The sequence below is a fragment of the Tympanuchus pallidicinctus genome, unplaced genomic scaffold, assembly GCF_026119805.1.
Source record: "Tympanuchus pallidicinctus isolate F22 unplaced genomic scaffold, pur_lepc_1.0 scaffold37, whole genome shotgun sequence".
NCBI classification, from domain to species: Eukaryota; Metazoa; Chordata; class Aves; order Galliformes; family Phasianidae; genus Tympanuchus; species Tympanuchus pallidicinctus.
Window position 1 is genome coordinate 471,189 of NW_026294755.1, and position 25,984 is coordinate 497,172.

The window sequence follows — 25,984 nt, forward strand, 5'->3', positions numbered from 1 at the left end:
GACACTGCACACAGCAACAGAGAAGGAAGCAGCAGCTCCATGTGCTGCAAAAGAACCACTCCTGTACTCTACCACAACAACACAGCAATGCATGCAAGCTGTTGCTGAGCTCCCACAGTGAACACTGGAGAGGAACAAGGCGGCTGACAGATCTGCTTCCAGATGCAACACTTGAAGACAACAAGAGCACAGCTCCTACGTTAGCAAAGCAGTTTCGGCTGCTGACACTGCACTGCTCCGAGCAGCAGCACAGAGCTCAGCCTGCACACACAGAGAATGCAGCCGTGCTGCAAAGCGACGTGAGCTCCTGCAAACTCTGAGCAGCTCTGGGGAGTCGCAGCAGGTTTGCAGCTGCAGGGGTTGCAACGGCTGCAAGAAACAGACAGACACAGAGCAGCGCACAGAGAAGCAAGGCTACGACGGAGAGCAGCAGCAGCAGCAGCAGCAGCAGCAGCAGCAGCCATTACCTTGCCCAGAGCGGCTCTGCCGGGCGTCTACACTTGCCTGTCTTCGGTCTGGCGGCTCCTCGCTCCCTCCATCTGCATGAGAACCAAAACAGCACAAGTAGAACATGGCAGAGGACAGGTCAGGCAGACGCAGCTTCTCCTTGAGCCCCATGGCCAAAGGAGCCCCGCAACGAAGAAACGCAAGGCTCTCTGAAATTGCTTCCCTTTAAAGCTCTCTGCTGGGCTACAGAGCGGGCAGGCAGTGAGAACAGGACGCTGCTCACTGCCCTGGATCAATGAGGATGGGCACGGAGCATGGCAGCACACAATTAATTGCACGCTGGTGTCCATCGATCTGCTGGCCGGATTAGAAACAACGGCTGTGAGCGTCGATGGGAACATTGGGGCACACGGGGCTGATGTGGGCTGGAAGCAGAAAGCAGCCCAGCTCCACTGCTGGTCAGGGAGCAGAAGAGGCCTCAGCAATGCACGGCGCTGCACTGAGGGTATGAAGCCACAGCAGGGAAGGAAGCTCAGGCAGCACCCAATTCAGCTGGGATGCAAACTGCTGCGTTACCCACAGTCCCAAGAGCTGGTTCTGCATTTGGGCTTCCAGCACCAAATATACTCATAAAACAGGAGCAGTGGATCACTGCCTGCAGCTTTTGCAACACGCACTGCTGCTCTGAGCACTGCTGGGTGGGTGTGTGCAACAAATGGCCCCTCTGCAAGCACGCATGGGCAGCTATGAGGTCAGGAAGAAAGCAAGGCAAGTCTGAGCACCAAAGAAACAGTGGGCACCAAGCAGTGCTAAGGACTGGAGGCTCCAGAAGAGCACTGTCACACAGAGCAAGGCACAGCACTCACACCACGTGTACAGCCCCAATTTATGGGAAGGAGACACTACAGAAGCCCTGGTGGCACCCAGCAGGGCCCCATGGGCACAGCGTGCACCCAGCTGCATCGGATGCCACTAGGAAAGCTGCAACCTCAGAACCAAATGCAGCTGCTGTTCTTCACATGAAAGACTATTTGGGGTATTAAACTGGGTTGGAAGATTTGCATGAATTTGCAGAGTAACTTTTTCCACAGCGCTTTGCAGTGTGATGGAGGCTGCAGTGCAGCTCAGTGCATTTGCACAGGCACAGCAGATCACTTTGCATTGTGTTAACAAGACACTTCCAGTAACAAACAGCCAAACAAACTAACTTTTAAATCCTCCTGCACTAAATTTATCCCAAAGAGCCACAAAATACCCCAAAACTTATGTGTGCAGCATGCAGGAACAGCAAGCAGACCTGTGCCTTTCTGTGCAGGGATGCAGGAGTGCAAAGCAGCAACCTGCATGCAGCTGTCCTGAGCTGGTCCCACTACCAGCAGCAGGGAGGTGGATGATGCTGCATTGCCACTGGGATGGGAGCAAAGCAATGCAGGGAGCAGCAAGCAAGCAGCAGGCAGGGAGCAAGCAGCAGGTAAGGAGTATTTAGCTCATTTGGCCCTGCAGAAAAGGACCTGGGGGTCCTGATGGATGAAAAACTGAACGTGAGCCAGCAGTGTGTGATTACAGCTCGAAAAGCAAATGGGATCCTGGGCTCCATCAGCAGAGGGGTGGCCAGCAGGGACAGGGAGGTGATTGTCCATCCCTGCTCTGCTCTTGTGAGGCCACATCTGCAGCACTGTGTCCAGGTCTGGAGCCCCCAGTACAGGAAAGACAGGGAGCTGTTGGAGAGGGTCCAGAGGAGCCACAAAGATGATCAGGGGACTGGAGCACCTCCATACAAAGACAGGCTGAGGGAGCTGGGGTCGTTCAGCCTGGAGAAAAGAAGACTGTGGGGTGACCTTATTGCAGCCTGCAGTGCCTAAAGGGAGCCTGCAAACAGGACGGGAATCAACTCTGTGAAAGGGGAGATAACAGCAGGACAAGGGGAAATGGTTTGAAGTTGAGGGAGGGAAGGTTGAGGTTGGATGTCAGGGGGAAGTTCTTTACTATGAGAGTGGTGAGGTGCTGGAACAGCTGCCCAGAGAGGCTGTGATGCCCCGTCCATCCTTGGAGGTGTTTAAGGCCGGGTTGGATGGGGCCCTGAGAAGCCTGGGCTGGTGGAGGTTGGTGGCTCTGCGTGTGGCAGGGGGTTGGAGCTTCAGATCCTTGAGGTCCCTTCCAACCCTGGCCATTCTGTGATTCTACGAGCAGGCATGGAGCAGCACTGCAGGTCACACCATCAGCACGCAGCACAAACATGAGAGCAGATCAGTGCACAGCACTGCACTGCTGGAGGCCTTGCAGGGACCACAACAGCCATAGCAGAGCTGCAGCCGTGGAGCAATGCAGACACACACAGGGTGGGAGGGCTGAGCAGCGGTGACTCAGCACTCGGTGCTGATGCAGCTGAATGAGAGCAGAGTGCTGAGGGCTCACAGCAAGGGGTGGCAGTGATGCAGCTGAGGAACAACACCACGTTGTTACACTCTGTCTGAGAGTTTTCTGCACGTGCACACAGAAAAAGAAGGAAATAACTGAGAGAACACCCAGGAGGTGCACGTTCCCTGAGCTCTGCACGCTGAAGCAGCAGGCGGGAGCAGCACGCTGTGCATGGCTGCCCTGCGGTGCCGCTTGGTGCTGTGCACACGGGTGGATCCGTGCAGCTCAACACCGCCAGCTGTGGGCAGGAATCAGCCCTGCTCACACAGCGGGCTGCATGAAGCACTGCTTGCAGGTGTGCAAACAGCCGTGCAGCGCTGCATGCACTGAGCCTGGTCTGCTGCTCCTCTCACTGCAAATGGAGACTTTGCAACAGCTGCACAGATGGCAGCTCCCAGAGCAGCGTGCACTGCTCTGAATGGACTGAGAGCCACAGCTGCCAAGTTTACATTTAATGTCAGTGACAGAGCAAAGCCCTGCAGTGCATAAAGCCCCCAGGTCCCAGCACTGCCCCCTCTGACCCCAGCAGCCCCGAAGATCCAGCAGAGCCCCCCCAGCTTCCAGCAGCACTCCCTAAATCCCAGCACTGCCCCCTCTGCCCCCAGCAACCCCCCAAGTTCCAGCAATGCTCCCTGCTCCCATCAAAGCCCCCCAAGCTTCAACAAAGTGCCCCCCTGACCCCAGCGGTCCCCCAGCTCTCAGCAGCGCCCCTAAGAACCCACTGGTGTCCCCCAACCCCCAGCAGTGACCCCAAGTCTCAGCATCACCCCCCAAGTCCCAGCAGCTCTCTCGGCCCCCAGCCGTGCCCCTCAAATCTCAGCAGCCCCCCAGGTCCAAGCGGTGCCCCCCACAAACGCGCAGCGCAGCGCAGCGCTTCTCCCCGCCCGACGCACCTGCAGCCCCGCCCGGCTCAGCGCCTTCCGGCCCGGCTCAGCGCCGCGCTCTCCCCGCTCCATCCCTGCTGTCGCTCCGTTCCGTCGCAGCGCCTCCAGCCGCTCGCGTGCTTTTCTCTGACAAAGCACTTTTTTAACGCAGGAAAAATAAGGGCGGGTCGGAGCTCGGCACGCATGCCGGGAAATCTGCGGCAAAGACGGGCGGCGGCGGACGGAGCGCAGCCCCACGGAGCGGCCAGGGGCAGCGGAGCGGTGCTCGGAGGCACAGATCCACGCTCAGCCCCAGGGAGCCACGCTCAGCCCCGCGGAACTACGCTGAGCTCCACGGAGCAGAGTTCAGATCCGCAGATCGGCGCTCAGCCCCACGGATCGCTGCTCGGCCCCATGGGAACCAAGTTCAGCTTCACGGATCCACGCTCTGCCTCCCAAAGCCTCATTCAGCCCCATAGAGCCACAGTCAGATCCACGCTCAGACCCACAGATCGCTGCTCAGCCCCACGGATCCACACTCAGTCCCAAAGGAACCAAGTTCAGCTTCACAGTTCCTTGCTCAGCCCTACGGAGCCACGCTCAGATCCATGCTCAGCCCCACAGACTGATACTCAACCCCACAGATCACTGCTGAGCCCCATGCTCAGATCCACAGACTGCTTCTCAGCCCCACAAAGCCACGCTCAGCCTCAAGGAACCAAGTTCAGCTCCACAGATCCCTGCTCAGCCCCACGAAGCCACGCTCAGCCCCATGGAGCCACATTCAGATCCACGCTCAGACCCACAGATCGCTGCTCAGCCCCATGGATCCACACTCAGCCCCAAGGAACCAAGTTCAGCTTCACAGATCCTTGATCAGCCTCACAAAGCCCCACTCAGCCCCACGGAGCTGTGCACAGCCCCACAGATCCATGCTCAGCCCCAAGGATCACTGCTGAGCCCCATGCTAAGATCCACAGATTGCTGCTCAGCCTCATAGATCCACGCACAGCCCCAGGGAACCAAGTTCAGCTCCATAGATCCTTGCTCAGCCCCACGGATCCTCACTCAAGCCCCATGAATCCACACTCAGCCCCCATGGAGCCATGCAGTGCAGGTGAAGCTCCCCACAACGCACAGCAATCTATGGATTTGCAATCACATGGGGCGATGCTCCTCAAGTGCTGTTCCCTGCTTTACAACACCTGCAGACAGCAGGCAGCAGAAAAGCGAACCAATGCATGCATTCACCTCTGGAATAAAGCGCAAGTGCAGCCTTGCAAGCACACTGCCAGAACCACCACAGCCCACGTGCTCCTCTTGCAGCTTTACCAAACACAATAGCAGTTGTGTGCAGGCACAGTGCAGCGGACATCTCTGCATGTTCTGTTCCTTCTTGCAGTGCTGTCACTCTGGATGTTGCTCCCTGTCCTCAGGCATTGCTGCGCTCTGCCCTCTCCCACTACAGCTGCACTCATGCTTCCCTTCCATTTGCACCAACGCTTCCAGGAATGCACTGCGATGTTCTATCGCAGCAATGCAGAGCAGTGGAGCACTCCTCGCTGCACCCCAGGACCCCAGGAGTGCTGGGCTGGGTGACCTCACTCTATTTATACAAGCAAACATTGAGGTTATTAATGGGAGTTTGCAGCAAGGCAGCTGCTCTGCTAATTAAATAAATTGTGAGCAAGTTCTCACGTCTGCAGCTATTATAAAGCAGGAGGGATTAATTGCATGGAGCCATGCAATGCAGGGAGCAGGTGGCATAATGCAACAAGCCTGACAGCAGGAGAATGCATGGCATATTGCAGCCAGTGTGACACCAGGAGGAGAATGCATGACTTACTGCAACCAAAGCGACATCAGAAAGGGAATGCAGATCATTTTCTACGTCCAGCCTTAAGAAGAAGGAGGACACAACAACCTGCAGGAGCAGCTGCATGCAGCCCAGCCAGCGAGCACTGGGCACCCGTGCACCAATCTGTGCGTGCAATGCACACGGGTGCACACGAAGGCACGTGGTGCTGCTTTTCTGTTTGAGAATCCCTTGGTGGTTTTAGACAAGGTGAATCTCACAGTGCAGGAAGGCCCATGCAAGGCTCTGGCTGGACATCCAGCAGCTAAGAACTGCATCGCTCTGCTTCCATGGCTCCAACAGGCAGCAATGCTGGGCCCTCCTGCAGCTGCAAAGCTGCTGAGCAACTGCTGAATCCCCCAGCCTGTGCAATTTGGTGAGCTGCAACACTCACAGCGCTACCGAATTCAATCCTTTCCTCTTAATTGACATCGGACGCTACCGCTAATTGCATTTCCTCGTTTCCATCGGAGGGCAGTGAGGTTCTGCCCAGCAGCACAGCTCAACCCATGCACTGAGCAGTGCTTCAGCTGCGCCTCAAACTGCAGCAAAAGGCACAGAGTAGACGGGGCCAGGGCTGCTCCAGCACCATCAGTGGGGAAGGGGAACAGAATCCTTGGGGTTGGAAGGGACCCCAAGGCCAAGTGGTGCACGGGGATGAGGAGCTGCTTCCTTGAGCCCACAGTAAGGAATCCGAGGATTTACATCTACAAACCTAACAGAGAGCTGTGCAGAGCAAGATGTTCAGTGCTGCAGAAGGAATGGCTGCTTTTCTCAATGGAAGGAACAGGATAATGGGGCAAAGTGAGCGAGAGAAGGCGGGAGCTGCAGGGAGGACGTGCTGAGAGGAGCTCCTGGGCTGAGCATCCCAAGCACTCTTTCCCACTTCTTTCCACACACAGCCCTGCACTCCCAGCATGCTAACTGGGCTGCACCCAGCACTGCCTGCAGTGATGCCTGCTCCATTTACCCCTATGACAGCAAAGCTGTTCCTCGGCCCCACATCCCACCGCAGCAGCATCCCCAGAGAGCCCTGGAATCACCACCAGCACCTCCACCATCACCCCAGAAATGGAGAATAATCCCCTACCGTGGCTTCTGCAGCTCAAACTGACAGCTGCACGTCAGCCTGCTGCAGGTGTGGGCACACCACCCGTGTCACCAGGCTCTCAAAAATCTCTGACATTTGCAGTTAAGAAACTGCCCCCGTGGAATGGAAACGTTTGGGAGCAGAAGGAAGCAGCTCCGTGGCTCTGGGTGCTGGGAAGGCAGCTCCTGCTTTGGTGCTCTGTGCTGAAGGAGCTCCCAGGAAGCCCTAAGGAGCTGCCTCTCGTTTCCCCGAACCTCAGCCCACAGCTGCGAGCAGATCTACACCACTTTCAGAACAGGAAAACATTCATTTCTCAGCACTTCCTGCAGACCTGTTTGCAAATTCACGTTTGCTTCCTTTTTTTCCCTCCCCACAAATAGCTGCTTAACAACCACAATCGTTGCACCCTGCTCAAGTCCTGTGCAATAACGCAGCTTCGTTGCAGCAAGGCCTTCATCTGCAGTTGTGCAGCACACAGCAGCAGTGTTTCGGGAGGCAGCTGCCTGCAGCCTGCTCCCGTTTGCAGACCTGGCAGTGTTGGAACAAAGCAGCTGCAAAGCAGAAGGGAGCAGCACTGCTCTGAGCACAGGGAGCACACTGGCACACCGAGCACAGTGCATCCAGCAGAGCTTGCTGCTGCTGCAGTGGATGTGATGCACCGCTGCAATCTTATGGCAGTCACTGCTCTGGCATTGGGAACATGGGGCAATTCTGGTGGAGAGGAAGGAGTGCCCTTATTTGTGTTCTCAGCATTTAACTGGGCCAAGAAACACTAATTGTACTGCATCGTTAACTTAAAATGGGGCCCTTTGCCCTTAGGCCAAGGCTCATTCTGCAACAGGTGATGGTGGGGAAGGGCTCTGCTGGACAAACAACCTGAGGAGAGCGCAGTGGAACAAACACACTCAGTACTGTCCTCCAGCTGCTTAACAAAACCATCCCTGCACACAACCACGATGCAGCAGCCACGTGGCTGGATGGGCACTGCAGGCCAAACCCTCCATAGCAATGGGAGCGTTCCTGAAATGCAGACCTGCATCAGCACAGCACAACACAGCAGAGCAGAGCCAAGCCCACAGGGCTGCAGAGCAGGGAGCCTGCTAACTGCTGCCAGCACACCATGCAGCCCTGCTCCCTGCATCCCCACAGCCACTGCTAATGCTCCCAGGTGTTACCATATGCACAAACAAGAGGAGGAGGGAGAGAGGACAAGGAGCCACACGTGTTTTAGAAAGGGAAAGCCTTGTATCAGGTTGCTGCAAAGTTCCGAGGGACAGAAGTGCAGATCCTACCTTTCCCAGCCTGCAGCACAACAGGGCAGGGCAGCAGTACAGCATTGCAGCAGCACAGGACAGCAGGGCAGCAATGCAGGGCAGTGATGCAAGGCAGTGATGAAGAGCAGCAGCACAGCAGGGCAGCAATGCAGCAGGGCAGGGCAGCAGTGCAATGCAGCCCAGAGCTGCAGCAGTGCCACCACCCCCCTGCACAGCCCCAGCAAGCTGCAACAGCTGCAACTCACCACTGCAATCTGCTTGCACATGTCTTTCTTTTTTCCTTTTGAAGTGCACCTGCTCAGCCTTGCCCTGCACAGCCCTCCCATGGAGTCTGCTGCCTGCATTCCCCCTGTCTGCTCTTTGCCTTGTGTGAAATGGAAGGTGCAGTTTTTCAGGGGTTACAATGCAGAGGAGCTGCAAACTCACTGCATGGAAAAACACAAGAAAAGCTTTAATGGGGGAACCACACATTTGCTATTCCCACGTTGTCAGGAATCCCATGGAGCAAGCCATCTGGTGGGGGGGGGGAACCACTGCTGTTTGCAATACGGACACATTCTAATTAATGAAGTAAAAATAGCAATTTGGCTTGAGGGGCTTTGGCCATTCATAAGCATCCTTTGGTCCATGCACTGCTCATGGCGTCCCTGCAATCCAGGCTGGAGAAATGCTTTGCTGTATGAGGACAGCAGCCCCGTGTCGCTCAGCCCTCGGTTCCACTGTTAAGCTACTATAAGAAGCCACCTTTTGCATTTTATGGACGTTCTCACTGATGCACAGAAGCAGCTGCTGCAGCTCTGAGCCTTTGATGTGGTCCCCACTGCATCCTCATCGCTGAATTGCAGAGATGCATGTGAAAGGTGGGCTGCTCCATGGACAGGAACTGCAGGAGGGCTGCAGCCCCAGGGCTGTGCTCAAAGGCTCTGTGTCTGAGGGTGGGGATGTAACCAGCACTGCCCCAGGGGTCTGCCTTGGGTCTGGGGCTCATTAACATCTTCATTAGTGATACAGACCGTGGCACTGAGTGCAGTTTGCTGTGACAGGAGCCAAGCGGTGCAGATGATACAGCAGAAGGGAGGGATGCCATCCAGAGAGACCCTGACCAACTCCAGGTTCACGAGGGCCCACCTTTCACCAGGGTCAACGTGGCAAAGTGCGAGGTGCTGCACTCAGACTAATCCCAGTATGCAAAACTGGGAGAACTCCCTGATTTCAAACCCCTGCTGGGACCCCTGAGGGTCCTGGCAGCTGACAGAGCAAACAGCAGCCAGCAATGTGCAGCAGCAGTGGGGTGAGGAGGGACAGCCCCCATTTCCCTGCCCTGTGATGCCCCAGCTGGAGTGCTGCACAAGGGCAGGCACATGTGCAACATCATGGAACGCTGCTGCCTTCTACTGCTTGATAACAAGAGCTTTGTAAACGTACAGTTCAGTTTGACTCCTGCTCAGGACAAGAACAACCTGAGGAATAAACACATGAATGTCCTTGTGCTACCAGTGACAGCGTTCCAATGGACACTGAAAGCAGATCAGCGTGCAGGCAATGCAAGCAGAAATCCCTGTTCACCTTTTCACTGTTAGCCACAAGAAAATTCAAATATAAATTAACTGCTCCTTTTGAAGCATGAAGTGATCCATGACCTTCACTTCCTACTGCAAGAATGGACCAGAGGTCCATCTGTCTGTCCGTGGGCTATCTGCAATGAGAACAGACAGGGGATTATCCATCAGTTATCTCCAAATATATTCCATGCTACAAAAATTTCTCGGGGAGAGACAAAGATGTGAGAGAAACTCTTCAGATGAGGAACTTCTCAGAAGCACAGAGCTTCAAAGAAATCAATCCTCTTAAAAGAGTCCTTCCATTAAGTGTAAAGTAACTACTGGATACTTCATCCTTCTGAAGGAAAAAAAGGGGGAAAAAAAGAAGGGCAAGTTCGACTCCAATTAAAAAATATAATAATGGCATTAGAGAGCAATTCACCAGCACTGATTTTGGGTTCCCAATGCATCACAGCGACGCTCGCTTAGCAGAATGAAATCCCAAAGATGCACTTGAAGTTGTGGTTTTGCAAAGAGCAGAGCTGCACTGGGGCTGCAGTGACTGCGTGATGCTGAAGGGAGGAGATGCACAAGGAGATCTGGTGTCTTAGAAATAGAGGACATCCTGAGTTGGGAGGGAGCCAGGGGGCTCGTGGTGCCCAGCTCTCAGAGCTCGGATGGGAGAGCACTGCTCTGCACGTCAGCAGAATAAGGATAAAAGCAGGAATGATGCCTGGAACAAAGCTCTGGGATGGAGGGATGGGGACAGCCCTGCAGAAAGGGGCGTCCACCCCTGATGGGAGCAGGGCAGGCTGAGCTGGGGGCACCCAGCCCATGGCACAGGTGGGACTGCATGGCCTGTAAGGTCCCTTCTGATCCAACCACGCAGTGATCCCATGCTTGTAAGGACCCAGCTCCACACAACACACAGAACCACAGAGAAGGAGGCTCTCCATCCCCCCCAGAAACCTGGCTTTGTGTGTGCAATGCAGCACAGAGTGGTCACACATCCTTGCCATGGTGATGCTGGCCCCGGGCAGCAGCTCAGTGCAGTGCTCACAGCAACACACTGCTGCATCTATCAGAGAAATAGAAGTAATTCACCAAGAGGGTCCTATTGCAGGAGGAAACGCTTGCAGCCAGCACAGAAGTAGCTGACGTCCCCAAATACTGTGCACCCAGAGCACCAAACCGGTGCTCATACCAATCTTTCCTTCAAACAAAAGGTTATGAGACTTGCAGATGTTTTAATTTCAGTGCTTAATTCAATACTCTGCAGTACTGGGAAGCCTCACACTTGCTCAGCCATAGGCCTGACTTGTGTTCTTTAAAGCTGCCTCCCACCACTGTCACAGCAGTGTCCATTGGGGGCTGTGTGCTTCCCAACCCCCAGCAGAACAGCCCTGGGATGCAGCATCTGCTCACCTGGCAGCCAAGGAACCCACGCAGCTCTCCTTGCAGCACAGCTCTCAGCATAGCCCATCCAATTTCCTCTCTATTGCCTGCTGCTTAGCTTACAACTGGGCAGCAGGGAAACCAAACACGTGGGGAATTAAATTCAGCAAAGTAATACCCAATAGGAACCTCAAGCACCCAGCCACAGCCTCACCTTGACTTTCACCACCAAATCTGGAAGTTGAAACACAAAAGGAAGCAATCAGACGAGAGCTTTGCTCTGCACCATGAGGTTTCACAACGCATGGCAGCTCCTCTATGCACACAGCAGTGAACTCTCTGTCTGTAGCATCTTCTCACAACCCAGTGATGCCCAGAATCACCTTCCTCCCCTTGCTCACATATGGAAAAACACAATTTCTATGTTGCAGAAGTTGCTCCACGCTCTGCCACTCAACGCTCCAAAGCTTTATTTCCATGCTCTTTATATTACCTACGTTGCATTGAGGCTGGAGGTGTTCATGGCCACTTGGATGGATGGGGCCCTGTGCAATGTGATGCAGAGCTCAATGTGCCACTTGGCAGCCCTGCCTGCAGCAGTGGGGCTGGAACTTGGTCATCCCTGAGCTTCCTTCCAACCCAACGCATTCCATGACTGCATAAAGTGTGATACACTGCTGTTAAAACACAGTTCTCATGCTGAACCTACTCTGATGTTAAAGCAAAAACCTTTCACAGATCCCTGGGGAACTCCAGAAAGATGAAGCGAGCACCAAAAGCTGCGCAAAGGCACTGGGAAAGAACACAACCCTGCAGAGAGGGGAACTGGGCTCAGCTACCCCTTTGTTCCCCAATGGGGCACAGCAAAGGGCGAGAAAAGTGGCACCCAGTTTGTCCATCAGTGCCTTTATCACCTGGGGAATCTCACTGCTGAACCACGTGATGTGAAAATTCAGCAGCTAATTAGTGAAGGAAATGACCTGAGGCTTTCCACAACTGACATCTATTAATCTGAAATCCATGCAGACTGCTTCAAGGCAAGGAGAAATTACAGTTCCAGCACTGAAGAAGAACAGGAATGCAGTGCTGGTGTTTGGCACCAACCTTCCTCTGTTGTACTTTTCATTGCTCCTATGACACACAGAGAGGTGTCTGCTTATTTACACCACTCCAACAATGACTGCACAGGAACAGATGTGCGTTCAGTGGAGGAACACAACAGGACAGAGCTGTTCAACACCTGCACGATGATTTTACACCCATTTATTTACGAGCATTTAATATTCAGTGCGTTCCTGGAAAGATGAAATGCATCACGTCTGGTTTGCTGCTATCACACAGTACCTGCATTTGTATGGATTGGATTGACTCCTTAACTTAAAAGTGAGACTGGAGCACAGGGAACAAAGTCTGTTGTGACACGAGGGCTGGGACCAGGCTTGCTCCAGCACAGAAAGCTAAACATCAGCTGTACCATCACAGAATCACAGAATGGCCTGGGTTGAAAAGGACCACAGTGCTCATCTGGTTCCAACTCCCTGCTGTGTGCAGGTCACCAACCAGCAGCCCAGGCTGCCCAGAGCCACATCCAGCCTGGCCTTGAACGCCTGCAGGGATGGGGCATCCACAGCCTCCTTGGGCAACCCGTTCCAGTGCCTCACCACCCTCCTGGCTATAGCCAGAATTCCATGCTATCCCCACAAAATCCTGCCTACAGCCAAAACCGCACAGCATATACACCTGTTATTTTGCCCATCGTGCTCTATTTCCTCCCCCAGGCCCACAGGACCTCTTAATTTCAGAGCAGACCCCCAAGCTGCTTTGCAGAATGCCACACTTTGTTGTGAAGCCCCACACGTGGACACGCACTGCATGCAACGCAGCCATTCTGCAACCCAACTGCTGCTGTGCCACACGGATGGATGCAGAGGGCTGAGGTCCCATCCCTGTTCCACAGATGGAAACCCACAGCACAGCCTGCAGGGAAGGTTTCCGCCTGCTATCATTAAAGAGACAACACCTGGAGCACGGAGCATCTCCTCTCCTTCCTAAATTCAGCACTGCTCTCTGTCGGTCTCCTCCTAGCAGTGCACTTTTATTGGGTGCACACAGCATGTAAAGCCATGCTGGGAGGAGAGGAGGAGGACCAACACCCCAACCCCACACCCCTCTCTGAGCACTGCAACACAGGCACAGCTCCCACCACCCTCGCTCTGCCTCCCCCAGACCCATGACACCACTGGTGTGCACTCCTCCAGCCTTTTCCATCCGGCCCTGGGGATGGACGGGGTGCTCCAGGGCAGAACGGCCACGTTGCAGCTTCCCTGCAACACAGACCAGCATGAAGGGGTCATTCCTGTGCTTTAAAGGCTCCAGCACAGCACAGCACTCAGCAGTGCTCAGAAGGCAAAACGCAACAGAACAGTTTGCTCTGTAAAAATACCTTATTGATATTTAAAAAAAAAAAAAAGGATCTAGAAAGGAATTCAAAAGTATTTCCAAAACTTTGCACAACACCCAGCTCCTTTGTGAGCACTGATGAATGCAGCAGCAGTGAGCACTGTGTGGGAGGGAAAGCAGAGCATCCCAGCACTGCCCAGCCTCTTTCTGTCCTATCTCAGTAAGGAACAGCAGCTCCAGAGCCAGGCTCAGCCCCCAGCCCCCTCTGGCCCAGTCTTGCTCATTCCTGCCTGAAACCAAAGCTTGTGCATGCATGCAGCAAAGGCTGTGAGCTCTGCTGAGTGCACTCAGTGCTCTCCACTGGGGGCTGTCCTGGCAAAAAGAATGCAATGAAGGCAGCTAATTGGCCCTGCAGCTCTGAGCGGACACCATTGAATCCAGCTCACAGCCAACCCTGCAGTGATGAAGGGCTGCAGGAGGGCAGGGCAGAGCTGGAGAGCAGGCTGACCGACCTGCAGATCAACCCAGAGATAAAGCTCAGATAAAAGCAGCACGCAGGAACATGTCTGCAAAAGCACGTGGGGATGACCAGAGGAAAGAAAAACAGGTGGGAATTGCCCTGAGGGAATGCAGCTCCCAGCAGCTGCAGTGGAACGGCCCCATGCAGTGCTCACCGCTCCTCCACTCTCATCTGTGTCACACAAATGCCATCAGTGGAGACCAAACACATCACACCTCCCTGCCAGGTGCGGAGCTGAAAAATGCAGCAGGTCAGATGATTCCCTCCTTACATTTTCTCATTCCTTTTGCACTGGGAAAAGAAAAGAACGAATATTTGGATACAAACTCTTTCGATGAAAAGGGAGGGAAGAAAGAACTGCACCTGTAGAATACGTGCACAAATGCATGCACAGGTGGTCGTGCACAGCACTGCTTTGTGCAAAATGAACCATGGGACGTGTGCTGCAGCAGAAGTTCATTGCTTTTCACAGGTATCACTGCACACCATGTACATTCACATAGATGCCACTGACACTTCCCTTCTATGAATACTTTGTGCACTCCTGAGCCACAATACCACAAAGAGCAGCAAAGAAGAAAACACACAGGAGTTGAAATAAGCCTCAAACAGCTCTACAGAGGAGCAGTTTATGGAGGAGGTATGCTATGGGGGCATTTCACTGTTACCATCACTGCTATACTTTTAATCATCCAGCATCACGACCACGGCACAATGCACAGGGCTGCCAGCCTGGCCTCAGCAACTCTGGCTGCATCACTGCAAAGTAAAGCAGCTGCCTGGAGGAGGAGCTGCAAAGGCACTGCGCTCCCTGGGTTCCACAAGAGAAAAAAACATCACCACAGTCACATTTTGCTTCAAAGGCTTCTGCGATGCCAAAGGAGCAGAGCAGGTGAAACAGACGCGCACACTGCAGCTCCATCCGTCCCCACACAACAAAGCAGGGAGCTGCCCCCTTGCCCACCCCATTTCCAACCTTCCTATGGGATGAGAGACCCAACGAGCAGAGCTGAGTCCCTAAATGGTGACACGGGATGCAGAGCCTGCTCTGGGCTCCCAGTGATGGGTGCAGCTCCCATTGCCCCATGCTTACAGCACTGCGTGGCACACAGGGCTCTGCACACACGATCCCACGATGCTGTGCTTTGATAAGCTACCACTCATCCTCAGAAACATCATGTTTGCCTTTTCTTAATTCCCTCTCCTCCCCAAAGGAAAGCTGAAGAGCATTTCTCAGTAAAGTAACGCATTTCAAAGGCAGAACCACAGCAAGGTGTGTGACACAGGGCATTACAGAAAGGTCCACCTGTTGGAAAACCCCACCATAGTGCTTTCCAGGAACGTGTTTTTCTCTCTGCTCTGCTCACAAGGAACAAGAACAAGAAAATAACTACAAATCACCAGGGCCATGGGGCAGTGTGACCTCCAAAGCCCACACAGCCCCCTGGTTGGGCACCTTGCAACCAGAGGCGGAACTGAAGCAAACCCAAGGACACAGAACCTGCCTCAGAAAAGCAGGGAACAACAAAGTGTTCCTGTGGCCTATGGTCACATCGGGGCTATTTGCAAACAGAGCTTTTCCCATTGTAAGAGATACACACGGAGTGCAACCAGGAGAGCAAGGGAGTGAGCAGCACCACGCACTGCTAAAGCTGCTCCCAGCAAACGTCTGCAGCCCAAAGTGACCTGGATGCCACAATTCTCCTTCCCAAATCAAACCTGGCCGAGAAGATATTGAAACCAGGGGAAATCAGATGTATATATCAGAACCAGTATTCATCAGAAGCATATATTAAATCATTTCAGCCAAGGGAAAGGAGGGGATTGTTTGGTTTGTTTTTCCCATTGCGTTTATCACCACTGCATCTCTGCATGTTCTCTTGTGGTTTCCCACAGAATACACAGCTATGCTATTTACACAGACACAAGCACGAACCAACAATCCATCCCAAAATACTCCAAGTGTGCTGCCAGATGGCTTCACAAAGGAGAATGGAAGAACTAATTCAAAGCTCTTACGCTGCCAGCAATCCATTTTTGGAAGGAACTACGAAAGCTCAACAAGAATACTTATGAAGCACAATTATTTCTTGCAATGCTTTGCTCCACGACTACAACCTCAGCTAAGCTCCCACCTGGATGGAGCAGGACAAGGAGCAAGCAGTGCTCCTGGGATGCTGCAGCACGGAGATGGGCAGAAGATGGACACTTTTTCCTTAATTCCATCTTTTTCCATTTCTCCACTCCCCTCATCTTTGTTTCTCAGAACAGAGAACTGCTAACGCTGCCACAAGTGTTGCTGATGTGTAACTGGGATCTTTCTCTGCACCTTATCTCTGCAATGAAAGTGGACGTGGTTTGCTTGCAGTGTTTTATAGCAGCACATCACAACGTGGCACCACGACGACCCGCAACGATGTGTTGAGTCCACCGCATCACCAACCGATGCATCCCTTCATTAACAAGATCCAAGGGCCCAGTGAAAGCAGCTCACACAACACGAAAGGAGCACTGCCAGCAGGACACACGTGAGGAGCTCACTTACCACTGGACCTGTTTTTGCGGTTCGATTTCCCTCCTGTAAGGAGCATCTTGAGGCTGTTCCGAAACATGGCGATGCCGTCCCGCCGCGCGGATCCCACAGCCTGCATAAGGAGAGAGAACACAGGCAACAGATCAGCACTTGAGTTTTGGTCAGTGGGAAAACATGGGGGAAAGCTGTAAGAAAGCACTGCCAGTGAGTGATGGGCGGCCGTCAGACTGCTCTGAGAGCTGGGTATGTGGTCATGAAGGGGCAGCCCAAGCTCAGAGTGAAATGATGCACACAACTGCAGACCTCCCTGCAGCTGAGCGTGCTGCCTCTGTGCCATTGGAGATGGCAGGACGAGCTGCTGGGCTCACAGCACTGACAGCTCATTCCACTTTGCTAAGGCAGGTAAGCCATCAAAACTGCAGTGGCAGCTCCAGGCTGGAGCAGAACAACAGCAAAGAGCCTTTGATTGGGACATGCAATGCGGCAGCACTTTGCTCTGCTGTACACAAGCGTTCCACACTTCAAAGGTAACACATTCGTCTATATCACAATATTTTGTCTTTAACAAGGTGAGATTCTTGGAGGATGCTCAGTGAACGCCATCCAGAGTTACTGCACAGTCACCCAATATTGTGAGGCATCTTCACAGTGGAATACGCCATTCAAAGAGCCTTCTGTGAATGGTTAAAAGCCAGCGCATGCTCCTTTCACACAACCACACCAACACAGATTTTGGGGTACATGTGTCTGAATGTTATTAGCTGGGACACAGCAGCAGCATTTCTTTTCCACCCATCAGCTGCTCCAATAAAGAACTTTTTCACCTAAGGCTCTCCATGCAACAGCAGAAGAGGAAAACATGAAGGAGGCACTGAATGTAGAGCAGACAGCTGAACACACAGCAGTATTTATTTTGGAAGGTGATAACATTACAGCCCTTCCAACACCCCACCAACCCAAATTTATTTATTGAGGCTTTGAGTAAGACAAGAAGAAGGCAGCAAACAGCTCCTGCTGCTGTCTGAATAACTGCCCAGCTCTGAAATGACTGTGGATCCGATGCTAAAAGCACCATAGATTCTATAAAGGAGGATGTGAAAGGGGTGAATGCATCAAGCAAGCAGCAGCAGCTCTGCTCTGAGACCAAGCTGCTATGCTTACTGCTTGCTTTTTTCTTATGGTCAGAGAATATTTTCATGCAGAAGCCTTATGAGGGTGGGCAGAGTGAAAGGCAGCAGGCAGAGCAGAGCCTGGAAGCTCCTTCAGAGGAGGGAGAGCTGCAGGAGGAGCCGGGATGCACCCAGGTCTGCTCCAGCTGAGAACAGAAGCTGGCGGAGCTGCGGCAGCAGAGATGAGGAACAACATAATTAATCTAATTACGCTGATGGAGCCAACTGGACTGAGGCTGAACAATGCCAAAGGTGAGGAGGAAGGTTTGCTAACAGTGTTCACCTTTAGCCTTGATGTGATGGAATTACTGAACCCTCTGCCCAGTGCTTCTGTGGAGGCTTCATAAACTCACTCTGAAGAAGCATCTGGTGCAGGACGAGTGGTTGCTTTGCTTTCAGACCTTCAGCTGCCCATCCTGGCGCCTTAGGGACCAGGTCCATGCATTCAGAGCTCACCCTGAGGCCTCAGAGGAACCCCAGAGGCCCCCACAGGTGGTAAGGAAGGCCCTCAGCAGCAGGCTCAGCCCACATCCCTGCCACAGCTCCATACCGTGCCCTACAGACAGCGCTGCAGCATCCCAGCCCTCACTGGATGACATCTGATCACTCAAGTGTTTTGGGGGGCTGCACATTATCAGGGCCTACAGAATTAATTTTCACTTCTTTCCTGAGATGTGAGGGACAGATTCTGCCCAGCAGACATTGGATTTCCAAACTGAAGTGAATTCTGTTTGCCCCAGCTAAGTGAACAAGGACACCTCTGTGGCAGATCTGGCATCCCAGCAGCTCACACCACAGCAGTGGCAGAATTTATTCCTGAAACCTTAATAATATCCAGCAAAAGTTGATGAATGCTATCTAGAAAAAACTCTGAATGCACTGTATTCATACAGATGGGGGTGGGGGAAAGCAAAAGACATATTTTATGTTTGCAAACAGTGTCAGAAGATCAAGAAATGGCCATTGCCAGAACTCAGAAGATGCGTGCGTCCTTTGCTGCACCCAATCTCAGTGCAGATGCAGTTCAAACACTCTGTAACAAAGTCTGCTTCAGTGCAACAGGCATTTCCTCCTGCTGCTTCACTTCTGCTTGCATTGCTCATGAAAGGTGAGACAAAGCTTTGCAAAGCAAGCCCTCGTGGCCACAAAGCACGCAGAAAGCTGAACTCACTGCCTGAGAAATTAATGTGTGTATACTAAGTGTATATTAACACACCAAAACTGTCTCTACGAATATTAGCTCTCAAGATTTAACAACATGTTAATGCTAAGTTAATGTTTTTATGAACAAAAAGGAACCTTTCACCAATTAGTTAATAGCTTGCCATGCTAAGAGCGTTCAGACTTCGAGGAGGAGCAGATATCGAGGCCCTCCCCCAAAAAAAGAAAGAAGAGAGAGATTCTAAAGTTCATTATTACAGGATGAAAGAACTGAAAGCTAAAAGGAAAACACACAACACAAACAGGGTTGGTCCTTCATAAATTGACCCCCAAGTGTAACATCACTGAGTACAGAAATCTGCTCCACACTCATCCCAACAGCTGCAAGGATGAAACCTGCACTCCTCCAATCATTCCATGTTCAACCTATGCTCTGATTTTCGATTGCCCTGAAATCCAAGAGAAGGTTTAGAGAGATGGCGTGCCAGGAGGGCGGGCAGAGCAGCACTGCTGTGATGCTGCAGGAGGAGCTGAGTGCCACACACTGCACTGAGTGCTGTACAGGGAGATGCTCCAGGCCCTGCATCATCTTCGTACCCTCTCTGCTGGTTTTCTCCAGCACCAGGAAGGACAGAGGGGTTCCCCACCTGAACCATCAGCACTGCAGCTCAGAGTCACGGCGTGGAGCAGCCAGAAATCCTGCTGTCGTTCAAGAAACTGCTCCACATTGCAAAGCCCACCTCATCACCATTACAGGTGATTAGACATGAGTGTAGAGATGAGAGAACCGAGGAGGGCTTTCCTTCTATTTGAGCAATTAAATTACAGAAAAAAAACCAAACAATATGGTAGGTAAAAAATTCTCTTACCTTGGTATGTCTAGATAAATTAAATCTCTAGGAAAGCGCGTCTTCCTCCATGCACCACAAGTCCTGAAAGAAAAGAAACAAACAGAACTTAGCAGCATCTTCTCAACACAGTACTGTGTGCATCAAAGTGAAGGATCTCAGCCTACAATGAACCCACAGCTCTCAGAGCAGCACCACCACAATCACAGCCCGCGTTCACGCATCTCCATCTCTGTGAGCCTGCAGACATTTTGCTCACCTGATTCTCCCCCCTCAGCACCTTTCAAGTGAGCAGAGCAGAAAAGCAGACCGTGTTTTCCCTCAATGTACATCCCATAATGGAATGCCAGAAGGCAGCCTATTGCTTCCAGCATTTCTCCACCAGCACCCTAAGCAGCTCCAGCCTCAGATGGACACGAGTGCCTCCAATGGAGAATTGGGCTCTTGGCCCTATGCTCCACCTTCACACACATACAAAGCTCAGCTGCAAGGAGCTGTGCCACACGTATTTTGCTCACTGAGAAAGATCAGAGCACCACTGCAGCAGTGCCATGCGTGCCCCTCTGCTGGCAGTGCCTATCTCAATGACTCTCCCTTTATGTGATGCTCCATAAAACAAAGAGCAGAAAGCAGCTGGGCAGTGAGATGGAGCTTGCAAAGCAATCCAGAATGTCCCATCCTATCCACACGCTGAGCTTTCACTGCTCCTATTACTGCATTAGAAATCTTCATGTGAATGCAGCAGCAATGAAAGGGCTGTCAATGAAAACTGAATGTCGTTAAAGTGCTTTGAATCTTTTAATGCCTTTAACCCTGTAATTATATTCATAAATCCCACTGCATGGTAGTGCTGTATCTCAACAAATATATCCAGACAGCAACATACAAACTGTTACAGAATCAGTGTTACAACTATTCTAACTGTAAGGATGCAATGCGCCCACCAAACTTACGAAGACGAGGAAATGCTATTGAAACACACACAGCTGTTATTGATGCTGCAAAGCCAAGGAGCCAACAAGCTGAGAGGTAGAAGCACTGGGCCTCAGCACATTGGGCTGAGATGATTCAGTACCTGCAGTACAAAGCAGGCGACCTGCAGACCCAAATGGTTACATCTGTGCACGCAATGACTGCATGAGCTTCAAAGGCAACCAGTAGGGATCAGCTTCACCTCACATTCCAGCACCCAGCTTCAAATCACTCCTCAGCACACAGCCCTTCTTAGTGTAGAATCACAGAACTGCTCAGGTTGGAAAAGACCCTCAAGTCCAACTGCAACCTCTCCATACTCCCCCAGCTCACAACCCTCTGCTAACCCACGGCCCTGAGCAGCACATCCAGGTGCTTTGTGAACACATCCGGGGATGCTGACTCCACCACCCCCCTGGGCAGCCCATTCCAGTGCTTCACACTGTAAAGAAGTTTTTTCCTGACATCCAACCTAAACCTTCCCCTGGTGCAACTTGAGGCCATTTCCCCTCATCCCGTCACCAGTGAGAAGAGACCAACCCAATCTCACTGCAGTCACCTTTCAGACAGTTCTCCCCTCAGCCTCCTCTTCCCCAGGCCAAACAGCCCCAGTTGCTTCAACCTCTCCTCATAGGCCATATTCTCCAAGCCCTTCACAGCCTTGTTGCCCTTCTTTCGACCTGCTCCAGCACCTCCATTCCTTGCTGTTCTGAGCTGCCCAAAACTGAACACACAACTCCAGGTGAGGCCTCACCAGTGCCAAGAACGGGGCAGGATGACTCCTACAGTCCTGCTCACCATCCCTGATCCAAGCCAGGACGCCATCGGCCTCACATTCAGCCATCAGCACACCAAGGTCCCTTTCCATCAGGGAACTCCTCCCCAAGCCTGTAGGGTTGCCTGGGGTTGTTGTGACCAAAACGCAGGACCCGACACTTGGCCCTATTGAAACTCATACAGTTTGCCTCAGCCCATCAACCCGGTCTACCCAAGTCTCTCTGCAGTGCCTTTCTCCCCTCAGGCAGATCAGCACTGCCTCCCCACTTGAAGGAAATAAGTCTGTGAACTTACTGAGGGTGCACTCAATCCCCTCATCACGATCACTGACACAGGCATTAAATAGGAGACCCCCCACCTCCCTGGGCAGCTCATGCCAGCACCTGACTGCTCTTAGAACTTCTTCCTAATGTCCAACCTGAACACGTGTACATATGTATGTGGTCACAGGTCATCCCAGTTTCCATGTATACCCCAACACAGCAGGGAATGAATGCACAAAGCAAAACCTAAGTGAACAGACTGCCCAACAGAAGGGCTCCTACTGAACTGAAGGATCGCAGGAGCAGCTGCGAGGACAGCTTAAAGCAATCACAACAGCACCAGGACTGGTGGCTGACAGCATCAGGCACAGTGCTGCTCCAACCCACCCCAAAGAGCAACACATCCATTGGGACACAGTGACACTGATTCCAGCTGCAACATCCTCCTGCCAAACTGAAATCCGTGACGGGAAAAGGACTTGAGGGTCAGAGAGCCAAGAAAACACCTTCTGCCTCCCAGAGCCGATCAAGCAGTGCCATAGCAAGAGACTGCATGAGAGCAGGAGGTTTGATTTCAGCAGAACAGTAATCACAGAATACAGAATGACCTGGGTTGAAAAGGACCACAGTGCTCACCTGGTTCCAACCCCCTGCTGTGTGCAGGTCACCAACCAGCAGCCCAGGCTGCCCAGAGCCACATCCAGCCTGGCCTTGAATGCCTGCAGGGATGGGGCATCCACAGCCTCCTTGGGCAACCTGTGCCAGTGCCTCACCACCCTCTGGCTCAAAAACTTCCTCCTCATATCCAACCTCAACCTCTCCTGTCTCACTTTAAAACCATTACCCCTGTCCTATCACCATCCACCCTCACAAACAGCCATTCCCCTCCTGTTTATACTCTCCCTTCAAGCACTGGAAGGCCACCATGAGGTCTCCCTGGAGCTTTCTCTTCTCCAAGCTGAACAAGCCCAGTTCCCCAACCTTTCCTCACAGCAGAGCTGCTCCAGCCCTCTGATCATCTCAGTGCCCTCCTCTGGACCCGCTTCAAGAGCTCCACATCCTTGCTGTGCTGGGGGCTCCAGGCCTGGATGCAGTGCTGCAGATGGGGCCTCACAAGAGCTGAGCAGAGGGGGACGATCACCTCCCTGTCCCTGCTGGCTTAAGAAGTTTGCTGCATTGAGATAAACACCATCAACTGTATAATTTAAAGTGTTTAACATCGTGACTGAGCAAACCCTCAGTGGGATGAAATGCAAGGCTGACTTTCAGTTCCTCCTAGAGCAAACAGAGCAAAGCTTTCTCCATCATCTATGCAGACACTGCACTGGAGCAGGTAACATCTGACAGCAATGGCACAAAGCTAACTGAATTTGAAGCCTCTACAACAAACACGCTGTTGGTCACATGAACCCAGAGAAATTACCAACTCACACTTCTATCAGCAGAGCATTAATGCAGAATTCTAACCCAGCAAGAACCTGGAACAACACCGATCTGAGCAATGCTGCCTGACCTGCTCTGCTGGAAAGGAATGCTCTGTGAATGGGGATTTCCACCTTCACACCAGGTTACTCTTCCTGTTGGGCCATCAGCTGGCCTGGAAATCAAGGGAGCTCAGAGGGCATTCTCAACTCAAGCACTGCTCTGCATATACAAATGTGTTGGAAACAAAGCACACACCGACAGGAAACAGCCTCAATTCAAGCTCTAACTCACAAGACTTTTCTTTTTTTAATGTTTCTATGATTCCACGTGCTTTTTTTGTTAGGTTTTTTAATGACGGGGATCATCCAACAAACCAAAGATCAGGGAAACAACAATGACCCTCAAACTATAGCAATGCAGGGATGACCCAACTGCATTGGGACCCACCCAGAAAACAAGCTCGTTTCCATCCTGATAAACATTGTCTTCTCAACTTCTGACTCTTTAATTGAAAGCAATTACACATAATTACTGCATCTGCTACACAGGAGCACATAGCATTGATAGATCAAGAATTGCACAGGTGACCATACAACCAACACAGCACCTCGGTCCATATTCAGATCCCATCTGGCTGATCTGCAGTGGCATTATGCTGCTGTTCTCTTTGCCACAGCCTCAGCTGGCAGCAGCTCCCTCACAATCATCCCTGCAAATCATGTGGGAAGGCATCAGGATTCCAACAGAACCATGACAAGGATCAGAGAACGGGCCATATTTAAATGGGATGGTTCTGTTCACCTCTTGCACCTTAAAAAAAGAAAAGGATTGCATTTGCATTGTGCCATCTCACAAGCTCAGACTCTTGGTTTCATATGAAAATTATAACGAGCTTCCATTTTATTTCCTGCTTAACAAAGAGTTCCAAGCTATCGATGGAGCAATCATCTCAGCATCTTAATAACATTGATCAAAAGCACCAAGATCTGCACTGGCAAAGCCCTTTGAGGGTCTGACCTGCCACTGCTCTGTTGTTACACAAATGCTGCTGCAAATCCTCACCTTTCTGATGCTTTCGGACACTCATTATCATAACATGCTTAGTAACATTAAATACAACCTATCTGGTCACCCCTCTGCTCTGTACCTACCCAGGTCACTATTTATTAACTACTTGTTTTCAGTGCAGCACTCATAACATGCATGTCAATGCCACCACCCATTACAGGGTACGCTCAGCATGCACCAAGGCAAATATTTTCCTTGCAGAGTCATTCAAGGTCAGGAGACAGAATGCAATTATCTAACGTTTTAATAGATGCCAGCCTTTAACATGAAGAGCAAAGCCAACAGCCCACAGCACGACATGGGGGGAGGATGGAGGTCCCCACTCAGGGAATTCTGGGGATGGAAACAGAGTCACAGAACTGCAGGGGTTGGAAGGGACCTCCAGAGATCATCGAGTCCAGTCCTCCCCTAAAGCAGTTCCCTACAACAGGCTGGCATCCAGATGGGTCTTGAGCATCTCTGCTGAAGATACAGCCATCACCTCCCTGGGCAGCCCGTTCCAGTCTTCTTCTCCCCGTGCTGAACAGCCCCAGGTCACCCAGCCTTTCCTCATAGGACAGATGCTCCAGGCCCTGCATCATCTCTGCGGCCCTCCTCCTAGAGATCCCTATCTTTTTGGAACTGGGGAGCCCAGAACTGGGCACAGTACATCCAATGTGGCTTCACCAGGGCAGAGCAGATTGGGAGGATCACCTCTGTCAACCTCCTGGCCACGTTCTTTTGAATGCACCCCAGGATCCCATTGGCCTTCTTGGCCACAAGGGCACACTGATGGCTCATGGGCAACCTGTCATCCACCAGGAATCCCACTGCTCCTCTCCAGCAGGTCAGCCCCTATCACCATGCAGTGAAGATTTCATCCCCTACCATCACGCACTCCAGATCTGCCTTCCTTGCCCCTCTGTAGCATTCACACCCTGGGCAGAACTGGACTCTATTTGTCTTCTTTGACCTCTTCTGGAGCGCAGCACAAACTCACGGGCACAGGCTTCCTCCAGCATGGAATGCCTTCAGCCACTGCAGCAGCTATTTGTGGATTTATTTCAGCTCCTGGAGCCAAAGAACTCAAAAAGCCACTCCACAGTTCCCTAAGGCTCCCACAGAACAAGGGAATTTCCAAGAGAATGGTCAATGCTTAACCCAACCTGGAAGCATTCAACCACAACTTATGTACCTCAGGACACAGCTCCTGCCCCAAAATCCCCACATCCCCTTCTGTGAGCACCTTTGGTAACACCATATTGGGACACATACATTTGCTGCCTTATCAGCTCCTCAAATGAAGCTGCAGCACCCAGCCACACACCTTCACTCCAACACAAAAGCTGTTGGCCTTCAAGAAAGATAGGAAAGGAGGGCACGAAAACCACAGGGACAAAGCACTCAGAGCATCCCAGCCCCTGAACAGCATACACATGGATAAGTGCTTGAAGGAAAGGGCACATTTACACACATTGTTCATCAAAGACGAAAGGTAAGTGCTATTTAGAATAGGTCTGACTACTTAAGCAATGTGCTTAAAGTAAAAGCAGCTATAAATGAACCCGTTGTGTGAGCACACTTGAAATTACAGAGTACAGAGAGAACACTGAGTGCTGCAATGTGCCCAGAGCCGCTCCATCCTGCTCATGGCAGCTCAGTTTGCTGAAATTAGAATGCAGCTGGTTCCGATTCCAGCCTGCAGTGGGCAATACGTGCAGGTATGGAGATGTATGGGCATGGCACACAAGGTGCAAATCCACTGAGATCTGACTGGGAGAACTGTCTGCCCTGAAGGCAGCTGTTATGGGGCTGGCTGGATGGATGGCCAGAAGATGGACAGCAGCACTCAAATAACCACAGCGATGGCATTGGAGCGAGCAGCACTTCCCAAACCCAAGGTTTACTTATTTCCAATGGGGCTCTTGAAATCTACCCCTACCCAAACAGAGCCCAAAGTTAGGAACCACGCAGGCACCTCGGGCA

The 25,984-nt window shown here is 52.1% G+C and overlaps 1 protein-coding gene across 11 annotated transcripts in view; it reads right to left on the minus strand.

Moving 5' to 3' along the window:
- Nucleotides 1-25,984, minus strand: part of TANC2 (tetratricopeptide repeat, ankyrin repeat and coiled-coil containing 2) — a 176,478-nt gene that overhangs the window by 108,633 nt on the left and 41,861 nt on the right. For 8 of the 11 annotated variants that reach the window (XM_052699455.1, XM_052699457.1, XM_052699465.1 and 5 more), the window contains 3 exons: nucleotides 19,536-19,598; nucleotides 16,349-16,448; nucleotides 468-539 (listed from right to left, as the gene is read on the minus strand). In XM_052699455.1, coding sequence (XP_052555415.1) covers nucleotides 468-539; nucleotides 16,349-16,415 — 139 coding nt within the window. In that variant the 5' untranslated portion in view covers nucleotides 16,416-16,448; nucleotides 19,536-19,598. Of the gene's footprint in view, nucleotides 1-467; nucleotides 540-3,758; nucleotides 3,855-16,348; nucleotides 16,449-19,535; nucleotides 19,599-25,984 lie in introns of those variants that run through there. The other 3 variants (XM_052699462.1, XM_052699459.1, XM_052699463.1) reach the window with 2 other exon arrangements.